This window comes from Ictalurus furcatus, chromosome 20 (assembly GCF_023375685.1).
Source record: "Ictalurus furcatus strain D&B chromosome 20, Billie_1.0, whole genome shotgun sequence".
Classification (NCBI taxonomy): Eukaryota; Metazoa; Chordata; class Actinopteri; order Siluriformes; family Ictaluridae; genus Ictalurus; species Ictalurus furcatus.
In genome coordinates, this window is record NC_071274.1 from 21951651 (window position 1) to 21978443 (window position 26793).

The following is a 26793-nucleotide window of genomic DNA, read 5'->3' on the forward strand; positions in this document are numbered from 1 at the left end:
TTGATGGAACCCAAGGCCACGCCTCTTTTAGTGAGAGTGATGGACACCGATGCCACACCTCCCTTAAGTGAGACTGATGGACAACGAAGCCACACCTCCTTTAGTGTAACTTACAGCCACAGAGACCACACCTCCTTCATTAAGATTGACAGGCTCCTAGGCCACACCCCTTTCACTGATTTCTCCCTCAGACAGTTCTGTACACTAGCATGGCTGCTGAGAGCCCTGGATGAACGGAATATATCATTTGGTGCATGTATTTCCTTTTTTTGTTGTTGTTTATTTATTGAGGCCAGCGCTCGTGCACGCTGAAATTGAATCATGTCGCAAGGTGAAGTGGGCTGTGCAGTGGGCTTCGCTCTCACCGTCTGCAGCTGGATCTCATCAGGACGTAGGCAGATGAGCGGTGGACGGAGGGATATGAGGGTCTGGATGAACAGCACTCGGAGAACTCTCCAGCGCTCTGGCATTCTTCATTTCCTTCTCTCCCTCTCTCTTTTTCTGCCTCGTCTGTCCTCGGTGCCTGATTTCCATTTCCTAACCTCAAGACAGCCACTTTTGCCACATTTCACTTTAAAATAAAGTCTTCTCAGACCGGAGGAAAACCTACGAGATCATCACTAACGTAACAAAGCCGGCCAGATAAATACGGGACTACGCTTTGCTCCTTTCTTCCGGCAGCAGTAGCAGTAAGAGTAGAGACGTCTAATTTGAGCGGGTAAACCACAGACTGTGGGCACGGCCCGAGCAGGAAATGGAGGCTGCCTGGCTTGTTTAGACTGTTTCTGGTGGTGCCGCGTGGCCCTGGGCCATGAGCTCGCTCTTCCTCACTCCATAGGGGTTTGCGATGGTCTGATAAGAGTGATTGATTCAGGAAGCGAGACAGAGTCGTGTTTTTCCCCCCAAGAAGGATGGAGGCTTTTTACTCCTGCTGTTCTCCGGGAGACTTTACAAGCTGATAACATGAGACTCGTGTTTTGCGAGGCGGAGGTTCTCCAGGGGGTTCATTGTGAGGATCTGTTCTGTATTCTCATGCAGATACGCTGCTTCATCTCCCTTTCCTTTCCTTGTTTAAATAAAGTCAGGGTGTTTTTTTTTTTTTTTGAGTTTTGTAAAGGTAGTCCGATAAAGAACCTGATAAGATTGACAAGCTGGTATAAACGGCGTAGCTGTGCTAAACTCCTCCAGCTAGTTCAAGGGCGTCAAAATAAGGTTTCGTTTTCGGCACCTAGGTCGTCTTATTTTCCTTTAACAAACGTCTGGACGGACTGGGGGGGGGGGGGACGCGTCATTGTCGATGCAGGAAAGGAGTTTCTCAGTAACGTGACGTCTTTCTAATTTCAAGAGAGAGAAAAAAAGGCTGGTGAAAGAACGACTGTTTAAAAAAAAGAAGAAGAAGAAGAAGTTTTTTTGCAAATTGCTGTGGTATAAGAGGAATAAAACACTACGGGACGTGCTGTTAAGGCGGTAACAGAAACTCCGCTTCATCACACCGTTCTGTCGTGATTATTTTCCTATAACAGCATGACAAAGAGTGTTTTATGCCCTACTTAAACGCAGCAAGCGGTCAACAGGAAAAAATAGTATAATGTAGGCTTCAGGAAGAAGGGTGGAAAAATAAAGTCTAGATGCATTAAGGTGCATAAAGAACCACATCCTGGCACTCTATTGGAAATAAATGAAATTAAATTTCTTGACAGTCATTAGTGGGTTTTTTTTTTTTTTTATTTACATCCTAACAGAAGGCTGCTGAGTTGTTCTGATTGCTAGGCAGATGTTCCTCCTTATTTAGAAACATGTTTACCCAGAGACGGATTTACCGCAGTCAGCCTCGAGGTCGTGCACCAAACCTGCAATCCAGCTTTCAGGAGATCTCCTTTTCTTATGAAAATGCCCATTCATTCCTCCTTGTGCTCTTAACTGTTTGCCCAGCAGGTCATTAGTGTGTCTCGGGGAGCTGAAACCGATCATCCCCCGCTCTCATCCAGCACGGTCCTGCCCGGGAATTAAAGTCACGGACTTACCGCATCGAGACACTTCGGGTCAAAACCGGTCCAGTGTGAATTAACGTTCTGTTTCGCCGCAGCATTAGACGCTTTATCCGAACTGACTGTTGACTTTTTTTTCTGTCCCGCCGCCACTCTTTCAGACCAGCCTAATCTCTCTCATATTCTCTTGTTTACGCCGCTCGGACACAAAGAGGATTACGCTGGCCTTGAAAATATGTCCCTCTGGCCTCGTTCAACACGGCGAGAGGATTAAACTCCACTAGAGGAGTGTTTAGAGAACTTCATACTCGCGTGTAAATGTTATTCTTCATCTGTTCTCCAAATAGCACCGTCTCGTACTTACCGAATACTTTGCGGATGGTTTGCGGGTCCGCTTTTAGCCCCGAGCTCACCGTGTTCCAGAAACTTTCACAGTGAGGACTGTACTTACGGTAATTAGCATTCGAGCGGCTTTAAAACTCCATCCCAGTTTCATTTACAATTAATACAAGTACGAAAAAAAAAATAACGTAGTTCGGACCTGCCCGTCGACACAACTCTCGCCCGGGGAATCCTGTAAGAGTAACTCCGAGTCAGAGCTCTTGGGTTCAAACCGACATGAACATTTTCAGATACGTCATACATCATCTTGCCTAAAAGTCGTATACAGCCAGAGATTCACTCCCGGACTTATCGGCTTTGGATATAATAATATACACCAAAATAACGTTAAAACCACCTGCCTAATATTGTGTAGGTCCCCCTCCCCTTGTGCCTCCAAAACAGCTCTGACCCGTCGAGGCACGGACTCCACAAGACCTCCGAAGGTGTGCTGTGGAATCCGGCACCAAGACGTTAGCAGCAGGTCCTTTACGTCCTATAAGTTGTGAGGTGGGGCCTCCATGGATCGGATTTGTTTGTCCAGAACATCCCACAGACGCTCGATCGGACCGAGATCGGGGGAATTCAGAGGCCGAGTCAACACCTTGAACTCTTTGTCTTGTTCCTCAAACCGTTCCTGAACCATTTTTGCTTGCCCATTTTTCCTGCTTCCAACACATCAACTATACCCCACCTCTAAACGATTCGGGCGTCCTGTTTAGCGCAAAGAATTTGGTCGCGATGACGTTTTTTTTTTTTTTTTTGCTTTAAATATATCCATAACTATATTTTAACCTTTCACACAACCTACACCAATTTAGACGAGGACCGATTATTCGTTTCGCTCGCCGTTCGTAGATTAAAAAGGACCAGATCTAGCGTTAGAGCTCAAAACACTCATCTTGTAGCCGAATCGCTTTCTTTCTCAGAAAAAATCGTTCGCACTGGAGCTACTATGTAAATGTAGAAATGTCGCTAACCAGAAGCGGACGCTTACGGCTGCCAGTTTAGCATTGTAGCATGCACGTCTAAATCCTCCGACATATGCCTTAAACATAATAAGCATTCTGGAACTGTAGTGTCGTTGAATCGCCTCTAATGTACAACTCCGCCTTCATACGTTAAGCCATGCCTCCTACCGGAGTCTAATACTGTGGCGGAGCGACAACAGTGAGCGTGCTTTACTTGTTAGTTTCGTAGATTTTACCGTGTATCACCTTCTGCCTCTGAATAAGAGGCAGCTCTAACAAGATGAAGCTCTTAGGAGGATTTGGAGTTTAAGATGCTGCTCTACCTGCTATAAGTCCCTTAAATCCTGACCTTTTGTTCTAATCAGATTTTATAGCCGGGGTGCGGGATTGAGCTCGAACTCGGGCCAGCGCAGGAGATTAAACTCTTGGATGCACCAAATAACCTCCTGAGACCTGAGCTGTGGGGTTTTTTTGTTTTTGTTTTTTTTGTTTTTTTAAAAAAAATAATAAACAGAAGCTGATCATAGCATCAGATACAAGCGATGTGTTCAAACGGGGAAACAGGTTGTTGAAAAATCTCAGGAGGAGGTTACGTGTCCCGCAGGTCAAAAACGAGACGTTAGTATTGTCACGTTTACGCACTTACTATGAGCCTCATGTACCTAATTTAAGTGAAATGTTTTTGTAATCCAAATTTAACGTAAAAATCCCCGCAAATTTATCGTACTCGTGTCCGTATGATTATTATTAACAACGCCGATCAGCCGTAAATTACAGCGGGTTTACGTTTAGCCACACCTCACAGACCTCCGTAAAAGGAAAAAAAGCTCACGGAGATGTCAACAAAACGGCGACTAAACCATATGTAGCTGATGCCGACACACTGCAATGGCTGAGCTGCCTTACTGGAAAATTTAGCAACGCAGCTCAGCCGTTGCAGTGTATCGGCATCAGCTACATACACACACACCCCAACTCCTCTTATAGGGTGCCATTACTTTTGTCCTAATCGAACAAATGCTCCTGCAAAGAATTTACGAGTAAATTCTTTCGTATCCAGTGAGATAAACGAGAACCTACGAGAGGTGGTCGAGCTCAAGTCCCAGGCCTGCCGGTAATCGAAAAGGGACAAAAATTAAAAAAAAAAAAGATTAAGTTCTTTAACTTCAGCTGCGCGCTGAGCTACACGTCATTGCCGATTAATGTGTACAGAGTAAGCGGAAGGAACTCTGATCGTCTGTGTTCCCCACAGAGAATATACTGTACACCACACACACACACACACACACACACACACACACACAATGACGCAATCCGAGAGCTGAGGAGTTTCAGTACTGACGTTAGTGTACTCGGAAGAGCGTGCGTGCTGCCGTTTCAGTTTTAATCCACAGAGATGATGAGAAAAGAAACCGTGAGCATCTCTGTGTCTCTGCACGCGCTGCTGAGCGACTCTCTACTGTACTTGTGGTGTTTTTCCTGTAATCTGATCGTGTTGTCGGTCGTTTCTGATGGTTGCATTTTGCTACGCAATAAAAAAAATATATATATATATATATAAATAAATCTATAGTCTGATTCATAAATACAGGACTGGCAGATGTTAGATCGTGCGAACACGAACCCTTCATCTCCACGGCAAACACGTTAATAGAATCATAGAGCGATCATCAGCGTCGGAAATGCTGGCCTTGCAGGAAAAACATCCAGCGCTGTCCGAAAAGCTGCTGTAATTCTAAGCAGCGTTCAGCCTAATTGACTTTGATTGATTAGAGGCCTGAACTTCTGTAAAAAAATAAATAAATAAAATAAATAAAAATAAAAAAAATGTCCGCTCGTTAAGAAGACGAGAGGTCTCCGGCGAGCCCGCGAGCGCACATTTCCGCTATTGATTTTGCTGACGCTTCCATTTTTATAGGAGGGTTTTGGAAACAAGCCAAGCTCGGCACGTCATCGCACCATTTAGAAATGTGGAGCTCGAGGCAGATTTAAAGCGGTGTTTGTTTTTTATCACTACGTTACAGTGCTGTATAAAACGTGAGACTGGAATCAATGAGTCAAATGACGAATCAACTAAATCAAACGAATCAACTAAATCAAACGAATCAATAAATCAAATGAATCATCCGAAAGTCTGTCACGTGGGGTTTGGGTCAGACGGTGTTTTCGATACTACAATCAGGAAGTATTAAGAGATTATTTTGGGGCTGGTCATTAATAAATAATAAGATGGTGTTGTTAGCTGTTTTGTTTGCTTCTTTTGTTTATGTTCGTGAGAGGAATTATGATTCTTTTGCTTAATATTAAAATCGTGATTTTTTTATATATATATATTTTTAAGAGTTATTCAGCCGGTTCTTTTTTTGTCAAATTCGACAAGTCTTTCTTCCGTCAAATGTATGAATAAATGATTCAAATGAATCAAGTTTGAGAAGATTAGTAAATGAGTCAGGCAGAAATAAATTGGTTGAATTTTGTCATTTTTTAAAAAAAATAAATAAATAAATACAAAGCAGTCTGTTTACTCACATTCTGCACTGTAAGATTTCCTTCAAACGCATAAATAAAGATAAGAGTGGAATAAGGAAGTCAAACGACTCAGTCGACTCAAATGAATCTAGTTTGAGTAAATTAGACGTCCTTCAAATGTATAAATAAACATTGAGCCTGGAATAAGGAATCAAACGAATCAATGATTCTGAATAAGAATCGAATTCGGTTCACGTTTAAGTACTTAACGTACACACGACGGGATTAAATTAATACGCTGTGTAAATTAATGAAACCTGAAATTAGCCGGGTATAGATGTATCTAACGTCCATCACGTGAAAATATGAACTAAATATAATTATATATATATAGCGTAATTGATTCACGGCACACACCCTACGTGAGTAGGGTGGTGTTTTTTACATTTATGTTTTTACAACCTTCTGATTGTAGCTTTAATGCATTTAAACGTCTGTAACAGTATTCCAACACGGTTTTACGTCTGCGGTCTCCCCACAGAGTGCAGCAGCAGCTCCGAGCCCTGTTCTGGGCAACCTGCCACCCGGAGATGGCATGCCAGGTGGACCAATGCCCCCCGGATTCTTCCAGGTAAGCCTTTGTCCTGCACCTTTAATAACCGGTGTCCATCAGCGTTCAGTCTCAGAGAGTCAAACAGCAGGCTATCGCTTATACCTCCCCTCCCTTCTCTTTACTCCTGAACGCACATGCACACACACACGTGCCATCCGTTTTGAGCCGGCACACACAGAGGGCCCATTATGCCTCCGCCCCTGGTTATCCGCCAAGCCCCCGGCGTCCTCCGGGAGTCAGTTTGATTACGACCATTAGGCGCTAATGGCAGCCACCGTAGGAGCACTCTCGCTTCGCAAAGTAGGGTTACTATTACCGCGCTGCCCGTAAGAGCCGAGCAGAGTCGCACAGCAATCGTGCAAATGTGTTTGTGTCAACTGCCAAGCCGCTGCAGCATCATATAACGTCCCGTTTCCTGCTTTATAGAGACGATTAGGTGTCGAACAAGGCAGAGGACTTCGAGCAAAGCGTCATCGAAATATTCCTGGATGTATTCGATGTGTAATAGAACGGATGGATTAGAAAAACCTTCTGTAAAGACGGAGATGGCATCATAGCCTGATAATAGAATCTCACACACACACACACACACACACACACACACTAGTAGCCTACGCCGTATGTTCCACCCAAGCAAGGCCCATTACCCCAGTGTGGAGCCATGCATCAGCGGACACAGTGTGAAATGTGAAACAAGGCCAGTTAAAGATCCTAAATGCAATGAAACACCGCTACTGCCCTCTACTGCTCACGTCCTTCACTGCCCCTCGAATTTATTTATTTATTTATTTATTATTGTTGTTTTTAAGATTGGGGGCGGGGGCTAACGCTCTTTATTCATGCTCTTGAAACTTACCTGTGAAACCTAAACCAGAAGTGACATAATCAGTTGAACAGAGTGCGTCTGCGTACACGTCATATCTTTATACGGCTCTTGGATTTGTGATCGGTAATTTCACAACTCATCACTGTAACACAGAGTCTCACTGCTTCTCGCTACTCAGACCTGCACCACTGATCCGTCTCTTAAGTTTTTGCTTCGCATCGCTGCTAGCATGGTTTCTGCCTTAACTTCCTGCTTCTTTTCTTCCTTTTCCTCTTCCTCTTCTGGCGCTGCAGGGTCCGGCAGGCTCACAGGCTTCTCCTCACTCACAGCCTCCACCTAACGCTAACATAATGGGAGCTCACGGACAGGTAAACACACACACACACACACACACACACACACACACACACACACACACACACCTGGATCTCACGTCACATATTCCCTTTCCATATCATTCAGCATACAGGACTGCGCATGTCCTCTGTTGCTTATTTCAGCTTTTGCTTTTTATGTTCAACTTCATCTGTTTTTATCACTTTATAGATTATTCAGTCATGGTTTCTTTTTTTATTTTATTTTATTTTATTGGAATTGTTCCTCCCGTTTGTGGAGCTGCTACAAACCACTCTGAGCTGCATTTGAAAATGTTTCATTACTTGCTGTACAAGTTTTTTATTATTATTATTATTCCTGTGACGAATAGTTAAATTATCCCCCACTCCTTTTTGCCCTGCAGCCGTTTATGTCCCCGCGTTACACAGGAGGACCTCGGCCCCCCATCAGGATGAGTAACCAGGTCGGTCCGAGTCTGCCAGAGATTTTATTTTATTTTTTTAAACTGATTCATCATCCAATATAGATAATGGAAAAATATTGATGTTCTTGCTCATGTCATTCTCTCTTCATCTCTCTGCCAGCCTCAGGGAGGACAGCCTTTACCTCCGAACGTAATAGACCCCACACGGCCTCCAGGTACCGAAAGATCCGGCTTTCTATTAAGGACTGAATTCACAAATGGGAAAATTAGAATTAGTACCCTTGGTACCATTAGTACAGTTCAGTATCCTGACAGTTCAGATTATTTACTGCACTCAGTCACTTTACAATTCCATACACACACAAGCTGCTTTTCCTTTTTTTTTTTTTTCCTTTTTTCTTAACGTAAACCTTTTTGTTTTTGTTTTTCTTCCCAACCAATCAGATCGTAGCTCAAGGGGCAAGCGAGGAAATAACAACGCGGAGTCCTGGTAGAAAAATTACTCGTCTCGTCAGTGTACGAATATAAAAAGAATTATTCCGAACATTTCGTATATAATAAGTAAGGGATAATCCATGGTTTATCCATATACGCTTTGAACGCACACCTTCCAGCCAATCAGAATCGAGTATTCAGACAGACAGGCCATGGGATAAACGTGTGTATGTTAAGGATACACAATAACATATGATGTTTTATTATAAAAATGTAATACAGCTGGATATCTGTAATACAGCTGTAATACAGCTGTAATCTCTGGATATCTCTGAATTGTGAGCTGCTTTGCCTTAGTAATAACATGTAGCACGCGTGCATTATATGCTCTGAAATGAGAAGTACACACGCTTAAACTGTGTTCGGTTGTGTTTGTGTTCAGGCCATCCGAATCTGGGACCCATGCAGAGGATGAGCATGCCCCGAGGGATGGCACCGATGGGACCCGGACCACAGGTTTGTCCCTGAAGAAGAAGATTCTGTCTTAAATCAGTCACGCTTTTTTTCGTTTTCCCTTCAATCCTGTACTTCCGGTACACCGAGGTCCGAACAGTCCCTGGATCTCATCACTAACACGAACGAGATCCGTTTAAACACAAAGCATCCACATTGTACTGAAATAAAACCCAAACTGTCATTATGAATGGATTTAATCTTCTCCGTTCTTATTTTCCTCTGAACGAACATTCTCCCTCTCTCTCTCTCACTCCCTCACTCCCTCAATCCCTCTCTCTCTCTCTCTCTCTCTCTCCCTCTCTCTCTCTCTCTCTCACTCCCTCACTCCCTCTCTCTCTCTCTCTCACTCCCTCTCTCTCTCACTCTCTCTCTCTCGCTCTCTCTCCCTCGCTCTCCCTCTCTCACTCCCATTCTCCCTCTCTCTCTCTCACTCCCTCACTCCCTCTCTCCCTCACTCTCCCTCTCTCTCTCTCACTCCCTTGCTCTCGCCCTCTCTCTCTCACTCTCTCCCTCTCGCTCCCTCTCTCCCTCGCTCTCTCTCCCTCTCTCTCTCTCTCCCTCTCTCTCTCCCTCTCTCACTCCCTCTCTCTCTCCCTCTCTCACTCCCTCTCTCCCTCCCTCTCTCACTCCCTCTCTCACTCCCTCTCTCCCTCTCTCTCTCTCACTCCCTTGCTCTCGCCCTCTCTCTCTCACTCTCTCCCTCTCGCTCCCTCTCTCCCTCGCTCTCTCTCCCTCTCTCTCTCTCACTCCCTCTCTCTCTCCCTCTCTCACTCCCTCTCTCCCTCCCTCTCTCACTCCCTCTCTCCCTCGCTCTCTCTCACTCCCTTGCTCTCGCCCTCTCACTCTCACTCTCTCGCTCTCTCTCTCTCTCTCTCTCGCCCTCTCTCTCCCTCTCTCCCCCCCCTCCCCCCATTCTCCCTCTCTCTCTCTCTCTCTCCCTCTCTCCCTCGCTCTCCCTCTCTCTCTCTCACTCCCTTGCTCTCGCCCTCTCTCTCTCACTCTCTCCCTCTCGCTCCCTCTCTCCCTCGCTCTCTCTCCCTCTCTCTCTCCCGCTCTCTCTCCCTCTCTCACTCCCTCTCTCCCTCGCTCTCTCTCACTCCCTTGCTCTCGCCCTCTCTCTCTCACTCTCACTCCCTCGCTCTCTCTCTCCCTCTCTCTCTCTCTCGCCCTCTCTCTCCCTCCCCCCCCCTCTCTCTTCCTCCCCCCCCCTCTCTCTTCCTCGCTCTCTCCCTCTCTCAGTCTGATCCATGGTTATCACTGCAGAACTACGGGAGTGGGATGAGACCTCCGAACTCCATGGGCCCCAACATGCCAGGAGTTAACATGTAAGCTTTTCTATACACCAGGGCCGTGAAATACCTTCAAAAGATCTCAGTTAGTTAAAAGATTAATATGCAAATCAAATTAAAAAAAAAGCTTCACCTCTGACTGTTACAAAGTGCTGACACTGGAGACTCCTTCCCTTAATGTTAAATAAACATCTCCTTATCCTTACAGAAAACTTCACCATATCGACGATTACATGTTTTTTTAAAATCCGTTCATCACGAGTCCCCGTGAACGAGCCGTTACTATAGAAACCACATACATACTTCAGAATAACGTAGACCCGTGATGTGCAGCTGCACTACTGTCAGAGCTGCTGTTATAGAGAATTCATCAACACCTCCTCTTCCGACCAATCACAATCCAGACATCACCACTGGAATTCCCATTCACATTTGTTGTTCTTTTTGTCATTCAGGGGTCCAGGAACCGGTAGGCCGTGGCCTAATCCTAATAACACCAACACGGTAAACGTGACCTTTCGAATAAAGTTTCCCAGATAAATATCTAACATACACTTTGACGCCTGGTTCGTTAAAACATTTTGATTACGTTGTTGTTTTGTTTTTGTTTGTTTTTTTTGCAGATCCCGTATTCTTCTTCATCTCCGGGCACATACGTGGTAAGATATTTTTGTCTCCGTTCCCGAAACTTGCCGACAAAATAAAAGACGTCTTGGCAAAGCAGCAAAGGGAACAAGACAGGAAGAGGAACATTTTAGTTCACTTCAGGGGAGGGAACAGTTCTGAGAAAGAATGGCTAGAATCAGATAAAAGATCAAAGGGACATCAAAGGAACGGGAAAGAAGAGGGTCGTAAACGCGAATTGGGCTCACACCCGAACCTCAGAGGCCAGAAGTTATAAAGTTCTTTAGTTTGTGGGTTTTAAAGCCGGATGCTTCGCGACGCCTTTTCAAATAAACGCTAGATTTGAGCATTTATAGTATTCTTGGTGATGAACCGAGTAATGTAAGTGCTGTACGTGAAGCAGCAGGAAACGATAATCAACATCAGCCAATGGGAGTCCAAGAGGAAATCAAAGTGTAGCGTCATGTGCAGCAGATTCCTGAATCCAGTTCATCACCCATCAGTTCCTCGTGTCAGAGCATAAGAGCAGAATGTAAACACAGTAATAATGCCTCTCTGAGAAATTCTTTAGGAACAGGAGGGAAATACCTCCAGTTCTCTTTGCAGAACAGTCGATCCTCGCTGCTTGCGTCTCCCCTCGCAGTCGATTCTTCCTCCACTGTTGTTTTTAGCATTTTACTTCAAAATATACCGTGTACACTTCATATTCGGATCAAACTCTTCATCTGTGATGTTCACGATATGTTTTTTTTTTGGGGCTCAGGGTCCACCTGGAGGCGCAGGAGGAGGCTGTCCTCCAGGAACTCCCATCATGCCAAGTCCAGCAGGTAAACCTCTGCGTACAACCTCAGAGTAGTTACTGTGAATATCTCGAACGTCACACTGCCTCAGAATTACGCTGCATTCGACTTTCCTCGGAAGCAGGACGCCTGGAATGAACGTATAGGCAGCCTTATAGATTTTACAAGCGTATACGTGTGTGTGTGTGTGTGTGTGTGCGTATATAGTATGACTCATTTAAAGGTAAAAAGTGCTACTTTGCTTGTTGACGATGAAGCTGCGAGCGGCCATTTTGATTTGACATCACTTGCTGAACTCGGGGTCGAAGAGACCAGCCCGAGGTCCGGAGTACGAACTCGCGGAGTTAAGGGGCCGTAGACCAGGGGTGTCGAATATTCATCTCGCAGCCTGGATCCAGGACGATAAAGTTTCTAATCGTGGCTCGCGACAAGCACCTATTTATTTACTTCCTTACTGATTTATTCACTTACTTATTGATGTACATACTTATTTATTTACTGACAAAACGTGCTAATTATATGCAATTTAAGTAAAGAATATGAATGTTTCATAGCAACGGGGGTGAATACTTATGCAATCACAATCTTTACATTATTTATTCATACACTCCAGCGATAAATAATCGCATTTAAGAGATGTTGTTTATGTGTTATCGAGCCAGTACATTTCTCTGGACCCACTTTTTCCAAGTGTGACGTGGTCCATTAGCCAAAACGAATTTAACGCTCACACACGCCCCTACAAGCTTCATTATGATCTGTTCACTTTTATCCCCCCCTTGTTCATCAGATTCGACTAATTCTGGTGAGAATCTGTACACAATGATAAACTCAGTGCCACCAGGAGGGAACAGGTCCAGCGTGAGTCACGATTTAAAACTCTAATCCTACCAAAAGTTAATAAGAATAATAATAATAATAATAAATTCCCCTTTGCAGGACTGTTTCTCTTTCATTTACTGTCCCCCCCCCCCCCGTCTTTAGTTCCCGTTAGGTCCAGACGGCCCCATGGGAGGGATGGAGCCTCACCACATGAACGGCTCGTTAGGTAAAATCATTCTTTCAGTCATTAACCCTTTACTGCATGGTGTCGCCATACGGCAACAATTCATTTATCTCCAGTTTTTGGATAGGCAATAATACAAAACTACTATTTTCCTATGTAACTGGAAAAAATTGGGGCTTTAACTTTCACATGACATTAAAAAAAAAAAACAAACCATGCCATGTCACATGACCAGGAAGTGCTGTTTGCATTCCCTGTTCTGCAATCACATGGTATGGTGATGTCATAATCGGAGGGTTCGTAAAAATGTTATGACTTTTTTACTATTTAGGCAAAACTACTTCTGAGATAAGTTAAGATTTATTTGTTTATTTATTTATTTTGTCATTTAAACAAGTTTATATATTTTGAGCACTCTTTTAAATGGTAAAATGTAATTGTTGCCATATGGCAACAACATGCGTTAATGAACTGAAACAGGCGCACATACAGTAGCAGAAAAAGACACCCGGCTTCTCCGATGGTATATTTATATTTTTGTACATTCAGAGTAAGAAAAACTGACTTTTTGCGTTTCAAGAGAAAGTGCTTTCAATCTCTGATACTAAATTGATTGCATTATGATGTTTTATTTATTTATTTGTTTGTTTGTTTATTGATCTACAGGCTCGGGGGACATAGACGGGCTTCCTAAGGTAAACACACACCTGTGCCGTGCTCTTCTAGGAAAATAATCAACGACGGGGTGGTGTGATCAATCAGGGTCACTGTCGTCGCCCGGGACGCTGATTATTTTCCTATGACGGCACGTCGTGCAGTGTTTTATTCCTCTTATACCCCAGTAATTTAACACTACTACTGTGTACCTGCTGAGACCGAGTACGAGTTTTTCCCTCACCTGTAGAATTCTCCGAATAACCTGAGCAGTCTGAGTAACCCGCCCGGCACGCCGAGGGACGACGGCGATTTAGGAGGGAACTTCCTGCACACTTTCCAAAACGAGAACGTGAGTACTCGGACTCGAGTCTAATCTCGCGGATTCCGTTCCCCGAGTGTAAACACCGTACATGCGCAAGGCTTTACGTGCCCGCTGCACGCGTACGGCCTCGGGAACGATCGGCACCGCCGGTAAAGACGGCTTTCCAAAATAATCGTCTGTGGTTAATTAGCTTTCGAATAGAACTTAATGCAATAAATCAATCTCATTCGAAAAAAAGAATATATGTTGTTTTTTTTTTTAATGATATAAAATGTATTTGTTAAAAAGCTGTTCATTTCATTCTGTACTTTACTTGTTTTATTTATTCAGTTATTTCCTTGATTATTTCTTTACACACTTTATATATTTACATATGTACTAATTTATTTACCTGTTTATTCGTTTACTTACATATTTCTTCAGAGAGGGAGAGAGGCAGACGGCGAAAGAAAAAAGAATGAGAGAGAGAGAGAGAGAGATACACAGACAGAAAGCGACAGACGGCGAAAAACAGATAAAGAGAGAGAGAGAAAAAACACGGAAAGAAAGACAGAAACAGACAGTGAGAGAGAGAGAGACAGACAAAGAAAGACAAGGTAGAGAGACAGACAGAAAAATAGGGTGTGACGGAAAGAGAAATAAAGACGAGATAGAGAGACAGACAGAAAAATAGGGTGCGACAGAATGAGAGCGAGAGTGACAGAGAAAGAAAGACAAGAAAGAGACAGAAAAATAGGGTGCGAGAGAATGAGAGAGACAGACAGACACAGAACGAATGACGATAGAGAGAGACAGGCGGGGAGAGAGAAAGACAGAAAAATAGGGTGCGAGAGAAAGAGAGAGAATGAGACAGACAGACAGAACGAATGACGATAGAGAGAGACAGGCGGGGAGAGAGAGACAGAAAAATAGGGTGCGAGAGAAAGAGAGAGAATGAGAGAGACAGACAGACAGAACGAATGACGATAGAGAGAGACAGGCGGGGAGAGAGAGAGACAGAAAAATAGGGTGCGAGAGAAAGAGAGAATGAGAGAGACAGACAGACAGAACGAATGACGATAGAGAGAGACAGACAGAAAAATAGGGTGCGAGAGAATGAGAGAGACAGACAGAACGAATGACAAGATAGAGAGAGACAGGCGGGGAGAGAGAAAGACAGAAAATAGGGTGCGAGAGAAAGAGAGAGAATGAGAGAGACAGACAGAGAACGAATGACAAGATAGAGAGAGACAGGCGGGGAGAGAGAGAGACAGAAAAATAGGGTGCGAGAGAAAGAGAGAGAGAGGGAATGAGAGACAGAGAAAGAAAGACAAGCGACAGACAGAGAGAGAGAGAATGAGAGAGACAGACAGAACGAATGACAAGATAGAGAGAGACAGGTGGGGAGAGAGAAAGACAGAAAAATAGGGTGCGAGAGAAAGAGAGAATGAGAGAGACAGACAGACAGAACAAATGACAAGATAGAGAGAGACAGGTGGGGAGAGAGAAAGACAGAAAAATAGGGTGCGAGAGAAAGAGAGAATGAGAGAGACAGACAGACAGAACGAATGACAAGATAGAGAGAGACAGGCGGGGAGAGAGAGAGACAGAAAAATAGGGTGCGAGAGAGAGAGAGGGAATGAGAGACAGAGAAAGAAAGACAAGCGACAGACAGAGAGAATGAGAGAGAGAGACAGACAGAAAGAGAAAGAAAGACAAGTGAGAGACAGACAGACAGAAAACGTGAAACAGAGAGAGAGAGAGATGAGAGTTATGAATACAGGAATTATCTGATTGCTTTGTTTGTTTCTGTCTTCAGTATTCCCCAACCATGACCATGAGCGTCTGATCTGCGTCCGCGTGTCCGATCTTCAGCGTGTCCGAGCGCCCGCGGCGGCTCGGCGACACACCGAGAAAATCTGCACACAACCAGAGAGTGACTTCAGTCTCCCAGCAGCGAGACGTCCATCAGAAACACAGTCCTGGATGTCCAGCGTGACGCGTCCCATCACCGTCTCCACCACTTCACCACCCGCTCCTCTCCTCCACCCGCTCCTCTCGGCTCAGCGCTCCTCTCCTCCACACTCGTGTTTATATTTTATCATACTATTATTTATCATCCTTTATCGGAAAATCCGAAGACGTGTCCGTCACCGTGCTGGATCTCTCTGGACGCCATTTTAGGACAGTGGACCAAAACAACGACAACCAAAAAAAAAAACCTCCCGAGAAACTGAAACGAAAGAAATCGACGCGTAACGTTCCCGCAGAGCGGTTTCAGCACGCCGCATAGACGTCCAAATAACCCGGATCATTTCCACACGGGACGCTCGGAGAACTTTCTGGAAACACGCTCCCTGTAATCCTTCTTCAAACTTTACGTCTTTCTGCATTTTAGATTTTTATAGTAATTATTCTCGACTTTTATAGAGCTTTCCTATTCGGCATGCGATCGGCTCGGCTCGGGTATTTATTTCGCAGACGGCGTCTCGGCGCGTCTCGCCACGAAGGTTAGGCATCGACGTTTTTACAATTTTGACTATTTTTCCCCCTGACGCTCGCTTTTCTAACGAGTTCTTTATCGCACACGTCGGACTAGAGTCGCCCTTCGTTAGGTCTCGTCTCGGATCCGTCGGATTATTGTTTTCTCTCCGTGTTCAGGATATAATCTGACACGACTCGCCGTGCGCTCCTAACTCGGGAACAAAGCAGCTGTGCTTTTTTTTTTCCTTCTTCTTCTTCTTCTTTATATATATTCAGACTGTCAACTTCCCCCCCCCACTTTAACCCTTTCCTGCCACAAAACCAGGAAAAACCCCTACAGTCTGAACACCACGGAAAGCCGTCGTTCTATCATTTTCACTAGTGAGGTTATTTTTTTTTACTTGTAAAAATCCCAGGTGCATTTCCACATCACATTTGAACAGATGTCTCAAATCAAATTGTTTACTAGCCAACGCTCAAGACGTGCGGCGTTTTCGAAATACCGCTGTAGATATCCAACCGATTTCCCAACAGTGAAGACTGGATTCACGTCAGATCTGTTCCGTACAACGTAAAATTCCTCCTGGTGAAATGACCTGAAATAACATATTAAATCCAAGTTCTTTATTAGAAAAAGTTCAATTATGAACTACTATTAAAAGCTGAAACGGCTTTCCGTAACCAGGGAAAATTTCTATAATATAGTTTAATTTATCTGTGGTTTCCTCTCGTAAGGAATTATTATTATTATTATTATTATTATTATTATTATTAAATAATTCTAGACATTTTTACTCATTTCAAGTTTGTCTTGTTCTACTGGAGAACCGATCGTTTTTCTAATTCTGAGCATGAAGTATTTTTTTTTTAAACAGGTTGATATATCATTATATCTCATTTATAATAATCTCCTAGTAAGGAACATTCGAGAAGTCGGCGCGTATTCGAGACGTTTCCCCTGAAGACATCGTCGTCGGTTTTTTTTTTCCGCCATCGGTCGTGAAAGGTTTTCAACCGAGTTTTCTAAATCTGTAACTATAAACACCTTTAAAAGAAATTCCTAAAACACAAGAACGTTTAAAAATCGTACGGATTCTCCGTTCACGTCCGAACGACGCGTACACGCGACGAGCGTCGTCTAATACCGTTTAATATCCTGTAACGGGAAGCTCATTAGCGTGACGATATTCACGCAAATAATAACAACGCGGACGTTTTCTGTTTGTTTTTTTTTACGTAAGGAATAAAACACTCCGGTCGTGCTGGTCGAGGAAAACAATCGACAGTACGGAGTCACGAGCCGACACGGAGCGTTTAATTCCTCGTACGCCACGGCGATTACGATTATTTATTCGTTAAAGCGCGACACGATGGTTTTTATCCATTTATAGACGTATTTAATGATGCGGGACGTCGAGAAACAAGTTCTCAAGTCGCGTCGTATCTCAGGCTCCTCACCAGCCTGTGTTTTTAAAAAAGATTAAAAAATACAAGCAAAAACAGAATAAAAAAAAAGCGTAAACTCCACTGACCTGAAAACATTACAGCTTTACCGCCGACACTGGAGACGCCTTCCGAAAATTGTTCGATAAACCCTTACTCCTTACAGAAAACCGTCACGAACGCCATCAATGATCATCACACGTTTATTCTTAAAGTTGTTGCTATAGAAACGAGCGCATTAACATAAATTTGCGTTACTGTCAGAGCTGGGGGTTTAAAGTTAGTTTTTTTCCCTCATTATTCTCTTCTCAGGAGAACAAACGTTTGTTCACGCCCCCGCCCCGCCCCCTACTGCCCCGCCCCCTACTGCCGAACTGATCTCACCGCTTTTTCCTGCTCACGTTGTTTAAAAAGAACACCAGGCAGGCGATGGCACGTTTAAATCAGAGCTATTTTGATAACTTTGTTAAAAAGTCTTTTCTGAAACCCTTCTGTTTTACTGCGGAACGTCTCGGATCTCCACTCTGGACACTCTCTCTCTCTCACACACACACACACACACACTCTCACGCGCGTGTACGTTTTGCTGTATAATATTTTTCTGCTCTAATGTTTATTGTTTACATTGTTCCTCAGAAAGCAAAGCTCTGCAGAAATGACTGATTAAATTATTTTACTGTCCATGAAACTGATAACGAATGCAAAACTCCTTTCTGCCTCTTCTCAAAATAAAGGTGTATAAACAGATTCCGGTGTTTGCTCTCGTCAGCTCAGCGTCCTGCTGCTAGAGGAACCGAATCAACCACGGAGGGGTGGAATGAGGTGGAGCCACTGATACCAGCCTGGAGATGATTATTAAATATACGCTGCCCTCCACTAATATTGGCACCCTTGGTAAATATGAGCAAAAGAAGGCTATTGGCACCCCTATGAGTTCATATGAGATAAATATATATTTGAAGTATATTCCCATTGATTTTACATTTTTTTAGTACACCTCGAAACGTGAAGGATCTGGAGCGATTCTGTATGGAGGAACGCTCTCAGATCCCTCGCCATGTATTCTCCAACCTCATCAGGCGTTATAGGAGAAGACTCAGAGCTGTTATCTTGTCAAAGCGAGCTAGCACAAAGTATTGACTAAAAGGGTGCCAATAATTGTTGCACACCTATATTTAACGAAGATTTTTATTTATTTTTTTATAAACCTGCGTTTTGTTTGTGATTGTTTATCCATGAGAGCAGAGTATTTCGGTGAATTTTTTGATCAAAAGATTAAACAATAAAGACGAATTTTCACAGCCTTTGCTCATATTTACCAAGGGTGCCAATATTATCGGAGGGCGCCATAACCAAGTTTTTTAATGAATAAAGAATGACTTCTAATCTGATTCTAGTTGTATGAAACGTTGCTCGATTGGTGGTACGGTGAAACGATATCGTGACCTTTAACCCCGTCCTTCATCTAATCATCAAACGGAAACCATTTTGGACTTGATTTTGGTTTATTCATTTTTTTTTTTTTTTATTATTTTATTTTCACATTTTACATGACGATGAAATATTAAACTTACAGGGAGGAAAAAGAAAAGAAAGAAAAGAAGCAGCGGTCGGTCTCAGTTTGCGGCCCCGTGCAGGTAAAGCGCCAGGAATTTCTTGAAGGTTTCGGGCTGATATCCGGCCAAACCAGCAGGAACCTGGGGAGCGAGAGGGGAACACGGAGCAGGTTTGAGTCGTGAAACAGTGTCTGCTGGTAAATGAGGCCTTTTAGCTGTATTCATGAATTAAAGAGGGCCATAAAATACCACGATCCATCGTATTCGGAAGTTGGAAAAAACCCAACCGGACATGGAAAAATGGGAATTCCGAACTGGGAACTCCACCCAGCCCGAGTTCTCCGACGAACACGGCTGACAACACCCGGTCCACTGGATTCTTCTCAATTTTACTTGACTATATGTAGCTTTTATGTCGTGAAAACGTGTTTAGATCTGTAACGTACCTCCGCTGATTTCAGCTCGTCCTTATTGATGAGCTTAGATTAGACGAGATTAGTCGGCTTATTCGACGTCGTTTATCATCGCTAATCTTTACGGCTTTATCAAATTCACACGCGGGCACGTTTTTCCCCAAGCCGAAGCACTGGAACACCTTTAGACCTGAGGAAAACCTGCTCTGAACTCGACGAGATCCTGATACGACGGATCGCGGCGTAACGGCGTAACGGACACTTCAGTAAAGTCTCCGGCCCTGACTGTGCTTTTTCTTCTCGATACCTGTGCCGAGTTTGGATTCCGAAGAGACATTGCTCATTTCTCACACGTCTATGTAATTAAACTTCTTCAAATGCAAAATAAACAGGAAATGAAAGGAGATGATTAAAGAGAAAGGAGAGTTTGTTTAGAAAACCTCTGATCCCTCGCCCCGAGTACATTCCTTCGTTTCTTCTTGTTTATATACCTTCAATACACCATAATGTGAGTGTATTATGGGATAAATCTTCTAAATGCTTCACGTACCTTCACCACCTTCTTCTTGATGAACGGCCGGACCTTGGCGAAGTCGTAGAGCGGCTGATCGGCGTCGACCCACGCCAGGTTCTTCACGCCGCTGTCCGACTCCAGGTCCGTGGTGTTCAGCTGGAAAACCACGAACTGGAAGAGACGGCCGCTGGTACCGACACACTGCACGACGATGGGCTTCTCCAGAACCCTGGACTCGTTCTGCAGGAAACACCGGAATTTCAACAGCAATAATAATAATAATAATAATGCACGAAAGCTAGTGAGCCCAATTCTATCTAATGGCTGATTATATATTAAACATCAGATACATATGGATATAAGGCCTATAAGCACGTGTGTGCTTATTTTTGCTCGAATCCCTGTTTAAGGGTGCACATATTTACGCACAGCTGGTGAGAAAGTGGGAAGTTCTCACCCCGTATAGTGCGCGGGCGCGGGCGAGGGCGTTCCCGAACGCAAACATGATGAGTTTAGCTCTCAGCTGCTCGGGTTTGAGTTTAGGCGCATCTCCAGCCTCCGTGATGAAGAGTGTGTGAGCGTGAGGGTACGGGTAATCCTCTCTGAAACCTACACACACACACACACACACACACACACAGTTTAAGACATAACTGCGTCAGATCATTTAACGTGAGAACAAAAACTACCGATTTATTCCTGTAATATAACACACAGACAGGCAGAGAGACAGAATGACAGACAGACTGGTAGACACACAGACAGACAAAATAACAGAATGGTAGACAGACAGAATGATAGACAGAGTGGCAGACAACAATCTGCAGACAGACGGACCAGTAGACAGAGGAAATGACAGACAGAGAGAATAGAGGACAGACGGATATCACAGACGGGCAGGAAGACAGACAGTATGTGATTAAAGGGGCGGTTCAGGGTTACGGGTAACTCTCACCGGTGTGGTTTCGGAGCTGGTAGACGTGGGCACACTGCAGATCGATGGTGGGGGAGATGGGGTAGAAGGTCTCTAGGAGGTAATCAGACGTGGAGCGGATCTCCTCGTCTCCGGCCACAGCAGGAAGTGGAGTCGTGCTGCTTAACAGGAAGCCGTTCTGCCCTCGCACCTGGAACTGATCCTCACCTGAAACACGCCACAGAGGAGTTACTTCACCTCTGATTTTAGGTTGGAGTGTGTAAGAGAACGGTGGCCTGTGGGGGGCGTTATAGAACATACACTGCTTCAACAAATACGTGACTGACGACTGTGTGTGTGTGTGTGTGTATGTTTCTCCTTCTGAGATGACATGGTGTGCATCTTAATAATAGTCTAATTAACGATCTGATGACACGATTCGATATGACTCGATACAACACGATTCGATTCGACACGATTCAATCCGAAATGACGCGATTCGATACGACATGATTCTATTCGATATGACACGATTTGATACATGATTCGATATGACGCGATTCGATATGACGCGATTCAATGCGACACGATTCGATACGAGAAGATTCGGTGTGATATGATTCAATTTGATATATGATTCGATTATATAGCTAACAATACAAATTGACATGATTTATCATACGATTCCCTAGATTATATGAATCCATACGACATGACTCAATGCCATATGATACACTTTCGAGCCTTTACAATGCAACATCACTCAGTGATTAAATGTGCAACATGACACGATTCAGTATTACGAATCAATATGATGAGACTCAGTGCGATTCCGTACAGTACGATATGATTCGATGTAATATGACCCAAGATGATATAATTCAGTATGTACAATTCAATACGACGAAAAGAACTCACGCACGGCAGAAACGATGTAGAGAATTGCTCCACGACGATGACGAAAACACGTCATGCTCAGTAACGACTCCACCAACGAATCATTTCCTGTCACGTCCTCGGGCGTGTACTCACCTCTGGTCCAGCTGGCCGACAGGCTGTATTTCTCCGCCAGCATCCTGTGTCCGAGCGCCGGATGAGAGACCTGCAGTCCTCGGCACAGGTGGAGCAGGTTGTGTAACAGAGACGGACTGCAGACGAGCCAGAAAACGAGGATTAGCAAACGAATAAAGAAGGTAGGAAGCACTAGCACAGGTGTCATCAATTGCCATCACAGAGGTCAAAGTTCACCTGCATAAAGTCGAAGAGATAAAACGCAAACGCATCTTTTACGTCCCACGTCCTTTCCCCTTCGGTTCATTTTATTTGCGTTTCCTCTGACCGCTGCTTCACTGGAAAATCGGAAGCGTCTTCCCCCCCCCCCCCTTTTCTTTTTTTAAATGTCTCCCGTATCGCCGTAGCGACAGGCCGAAAACCGTAAATGCTGCGCGTGAGGTGTAAATGTTGGCGTTTCTGCACAAGCCACGCGCTGATATTAGAATAACCGTTTTAAGTTTTTATGACTTAATTTATGATAATAATATAATCACAATATCGTATGCATTAGAATTCGCTCTGTTTACGTTGCCTGGTGAACAGAATTATGGGATGGACACAGATATGGAATTGGCCAGATCAATAAACTAATACTCCAATATATTATGTAATGTATATGATCCAAAATAAAACTTTCTACATCAGTTGTCACGTTATTAGCCCGTGTGTGTGTGTGTGTGTGTGTGTGTGTGTGAGAAGAATGTCAGTTTAAGTCGTGGCCTTTCTGTATTTGAGCGTTGCCGGACTGTAGTGCAGATGAAAAGGCCTCCAAAGGCCAGTGTTTGGGAGGGGGACGAGGTCTATCAAAGCCCTGCCGAACACGCTGCCGTGAACAGCCGGCCCCCTGCAGCCACAATTCATTAATAAAGGCTTAACGTGCCGCCTCCTGCCTGTCAGGCACGCTGCGCTGCATTTAATGCCAGTCATTAAATTCACCGCACCGTCAGAGCAGCGCCGAGCCAAATGCCACTCGCGGCGCTGAAGCCAAGCCGAGCCAATTACCGGGAGCTGGGCAGTAGGACGGAGGCCAGAGAGGGACATTACAGCAGCAAGGCAGAGAGGAAACACGCTCAGATCAGCCTCATCATCACAGTGTTATTAATAACACCAGCGGTCGAGCGATAGAGGATTTTACCACTAGTCGGCCGGTACCCGTTAATCAACCGATAAAGCTTTTGAAACTCATACCGAATGAAAACGTAACACTCCGAGTCAAATTTATTACAAAAATAAACAGCACTGACTGCACTGTGAAAATGTCCTGTACTTTCTTTAAACCAAATAAATATATCTTAATGTTTATAGGTTTAACTGTTAATAAATATTACGGCAAAAAAAGATACATTTCCAAACTGAACCAAAGAGTACCACTCCAAATAAGAAATAAAAAGAGAGGGACGTCCAAAAATGAATCAGAAAAACACTTCAAACAACACAACAAATTTAGTCAGTGATGGTGTTCATTTCGCCTCTAGAGGCCGCTCTCGTACTGTATAATCGTGACGGCGGACCCTTCTCTCAGCCGATCCTGCGACGGACGAAACCGGGGAAAACCGTCGGCGTGGATTTAACCCCGGCTCACTCACAGGGACGACGGACGCTCCACGTAAACAATCAAAGCAAAAATGTGTGTAAATACGGATACGGCGAAGTTTTCTGCAAGGAGACGTTTCTTTAGCGTTTATGGAAGGAGTCTCCAGTGTCAGAGCTTTGTACCAGTCAGAGGTAACGCTGTAACGTTTCATTCAGCGCGGTGTCAGCAAGGGGACTTTGCGTCGGGCCGAATCGTGAAGATGAAGCCCCTCGGGCGAGTGGAACCGACACCAAAAAGTTCACCGCTTTGAGTTTCGTCACTCACCAGTATCTCTCTTTAGGGGGTCGGAGTTGGTTTGTGTCCCAGAAGCGGGCGTGTCTGATTGCGTTCTGCACTCGCTCATCCTGATCCTCCAGCTGATTGGCCGGATTCTCCGCTAACGCCAGGAGCTGAGCGGGAAAACCTGGGACGACTTTTGTCTTGGTGAGCCACAGGGCCTGTCTCACACCTGCAAAGAGAACGACAGAGAGAGAGACACAGAGGAAAAGAGAGACATGCAGACAGAGGGACAGAAAGAGAGAAAGAAAGAAAGACAGAAAAAGTGACAGAGTGAGAGAAAGACAGACATATGTAGAGACAGTGAGAGGCAGCAAGAGAAAGAAAAAGAGAATGGCAAAGAGAGAGGGAGAGAGAGAGAGAGAGAGACATAGAGAGAGACAGGGAAAGAGAGAGATAGAGAGAAAGAGAGAGCGTGAGAGAGAAAGAGAGAGAGACAGGGAAAGAAAGAGAGAGAAAGAGACAGCGTGAGAGAGAAAGAGAGAGACAGAGAGAGAGAGAAAGAGACAGCGTGAGAGAGAAAGAGAGAGACAGAGTGAGAGAGAGTGAGAGAGAGAGAGAGAGAGAGAGAGAGAGAGATAAAGAATCACAGACAGAAAGAGCTATGAAGAGATTTATAAACTGTAGTGACACAAAGTATTTGTTAATGACTTGTTTTGAATTGTTCACTCACTCACTCACTCACTCTCTCTCTCACACACACACACACACACACACACACACACACACACACACCTTCCAGCGGGTTGGTTCTCTGGGTGTAGATGTAACACGGTGTCTCCTTGTACAGCTCCATGCTCTCGGCTGCAGGAGCTCGGTACCTGCGCGGGTCGTGCCAGTCCTTCTCCCAGTCCGGGAACACGGGCTTGGCCAAGCCGGGAACATAGTGCTTCCTCTCGGCGTAGGTGATGCGCTCCAGTCCCTGGATTTCAGGAACATCCCGGGGCTTTTTACGCGGAAGAGTTTTTCCACACGCGCAGGAGCTCACAGACAGACAGCGGTGCAGGAGTTCACCTTCCGCCGACACCTTCTTCCTGCCCGAGAGCGCTAACCTCCGCACCGTGGCGCTAAACATCTCACCGAATGCTTATATTATACACAGATGCTGACAACAATATCTTTAATAAGAAGAATAAAAGTTCATAAATAATACACTGCTGGTTTTGACATTTTGTCTCGCTTTCCTTCAGGAGGCAGCCATGTTGCCAAGTCACGTGGGTGGGTTTTGTTCTTCTACGCGTTTAGACAAAGAATTGCGCTGCTTTATTACCGCCACCTGCTGGACAAACACGATATAACCGCCAATTTCATTTCAAGTACACAAATACATGAATTAAAATGTATGTTAAATTATGTATATAACACTTTTCATTTTATTTTGGTTCCAAAATATTACAGACAGCACAAACATGAAACATAATGCACATTATGTAAAATAACTATTTTTGTATTACGGTTAATTATTTATATAACGCTTTCAATTTTAGTTCCAAAATATGATACGTATAAGAGTTGAAAACGCTTCCTAGTCAGAACCTACAAACAATATTTTAAACTTAATAGCAATTAATTATTTTATTACATTAATGTAGAGTATTTATATAACACGTTTAATTTTAAGAAAGAAAGAAAGTAAAGAGGCTTATATATGCGAACCTGCTCTAAATGTTCACCTTAAAGAGCCAACTCAAACAACTGACTCCATGAGTGACTCAAGGTACTGACTCAAGGTACTGACTCAAAGAGCTCACTCAAAGAGTCGACTCAAGGTACTGACTCAAAGAGCTCACTCAAAGAGTCGACTCAAGGTACTGACTCAAAGAGTCGACTCCAGGTACTGGCTCAAAGAGCTGACATAAAGAGCCAACTCAAAGTACTCAATGTACTGATTCAAAGTACTGACTCAAGGTGCTGACCCAGGGTATGTTCTCAAAGTACTGACTCAAAGAGCCAACTCAAAGTACTGACATAAAGAGCCGACTCAAAGTACTCAAGGTACTGACTCAATGTACTGACACAAGGTGCTGACTCAAAGTACTGACTTAAAGTTTTGACTCAAAGAGCCGACTCAAAGTACTGACATAAAAAGCCGACTCAAAGAGCCGGCTCAAGGTACTGAGTCAAAGTGATGACTATCTGCAAACGGCACGTTGCTAGAAGAAAGCGATTCATCTTAAATATGGAGCTACGACTATTTTTTGTCCGTGTTTATAGATAACAGCGTGCCACACAGAGTCAGAAAGCACATCAACAGCTCTGTCTGAGACACCGTACAGATGCTAAACTGGTGGCTAAACATTATCCTTGTAGCGTGGACTTCTAGAGAGAGCAGCGTTTTGTGCGACACATTAACATTTAATGCCGACTCTCCAAACAGTTCCATGAGCCGCCGGCTGTGTGTATTCGATATCACTCATTAAAATTTAGCGGAGAAGGTGAACCCCTGAAACCATCACATTTCACATCAAGGCTTCACACACTCCGCTGTCTGCATCTCTATTTTTTCTCCCTCTTTCAGTTTTTTTTTTTGGCAAAAGCGTGTGAAGTGTGACAAAAACACCAGGAGTGATAGATACAGCATGGGTCTGAGGATTGCTCTTTATTTTCATCTGCTGTGTATACTCAGCAAAGCTGCTTCCAAGAAAGGTAGGATTTACCGTATTTACTGGACTATACGCTGGAACTCTCAAATTTTTTAAAGTCAGGGATCCCTTTAGTTCTAAAAAAATAAATAAATAAATAAATTACTCCACAAATTATTACAAAAAATAGGCACATTACTTAAATGTGTAGAATAATAGCATTTGGTCTATTTATTTCTGAATATATTTCTTTGTTCGTAAACAGGAACAAAATGTGGCCTGTGACTGGATTTTTGTTTTATTTAACCGGATTTGATTCAACAGTGTGA

At 44.1% G+C, this 26793-nt stretch overlaps 2 protein-coding genes across 6 annotated transcripts in view; one reads left to right on the forward strand and one right to left on the reverse strand.

Moving 5' to 3' along the window:
- The window catches only part of ssbp3a (single stranded DNA binding protein 3a), a 32283-nt gene extending 13973 nt beyond the window's left edge, over window positions 1–18310 (forward strand). Inside the window, exons 5-19 of one of the 5 annotated variants that reach the window (XM_053651030.1) lie at window positions 6351–6440; window positions 7542–7616; window positions 7988–8047; window positions 8169–8223; window positions 8886–8959; window positions 10199–10284; window positions 10704–10752; window positions 10872–10907; window positions 11636–11699; window positions 12463–12533; window positions 12657–12720; window positions 13345–13373; window positions 13583–13684; window positions 14081–14253; window positions 15456–18310. In XM_053651030.1, coding sequence (XP_053507005.1) covers window positions 6351–6440; window positions 7542–7616; window positions 7988–8047; window positions 8169–8223; window positions 8886–8959; window positions 10199–10284; window positions 10704–10752; window positions 10872–10907; window positions 11636–11699; window positions 12463–12533; window positions 12657–12720; window positions 13345–13373; window positions 13583–13684; window positions 14081–14253; window positions 15456–15471 — 1044 coding nt within the window. In that variant the 3' untranslated portion in view covers window positions 15472–18310. Of the gene's footprint in view, window positions 1–6350; window positions 6441–7541; window positions 7617–7987; window positions 8048–8168; window positions 8224–8885; window positions 8960–10198; window positions 10285–10703; window positions 10753–10871; window positions 10908–11635; window positions 11700–12462; window positions 12534–12656; window positions 12721–13344; window positions 13374–13582; window positions 13685–14080; window positions 14261–15455 lie in introns of those variants that run through there. The other 4 variants (XM_053651034.1, XM_053651031.1, XM_053651033.1 and 1 more) reach the window with 4 other exon arrangements.
- Window positions 18311–19024: 714 nt separating this feature from the next.
- Window positions 19025–25344, reverse strand: mrpl37 (mitochondrial ribosomal protein L37). The gene is made up of 7 exons (XM_053651036.1): window positions 24618–25344; window positions 23871–24054; window positions 21992–22107; window positions 21002–21187; window positions 20504–20655; window positions 20083–20286; window positions 19025–19260 (listed from the first exon to the last, which is right to left on the reverse strand). Exons 1-7 carry the CDS (start codon window positions 24955–24957, stop codon window positions 19180–19182), a joined length of 1263 nt encoding a protein of 420 aa, XP_053507011.1. The 5' UTR covers window positions 24958–25344; the 3' UTR covers window positions 19025–19179.
- Between the last annotated feature and the right edge of the window lie 1449 nt (window positions 25345–26793).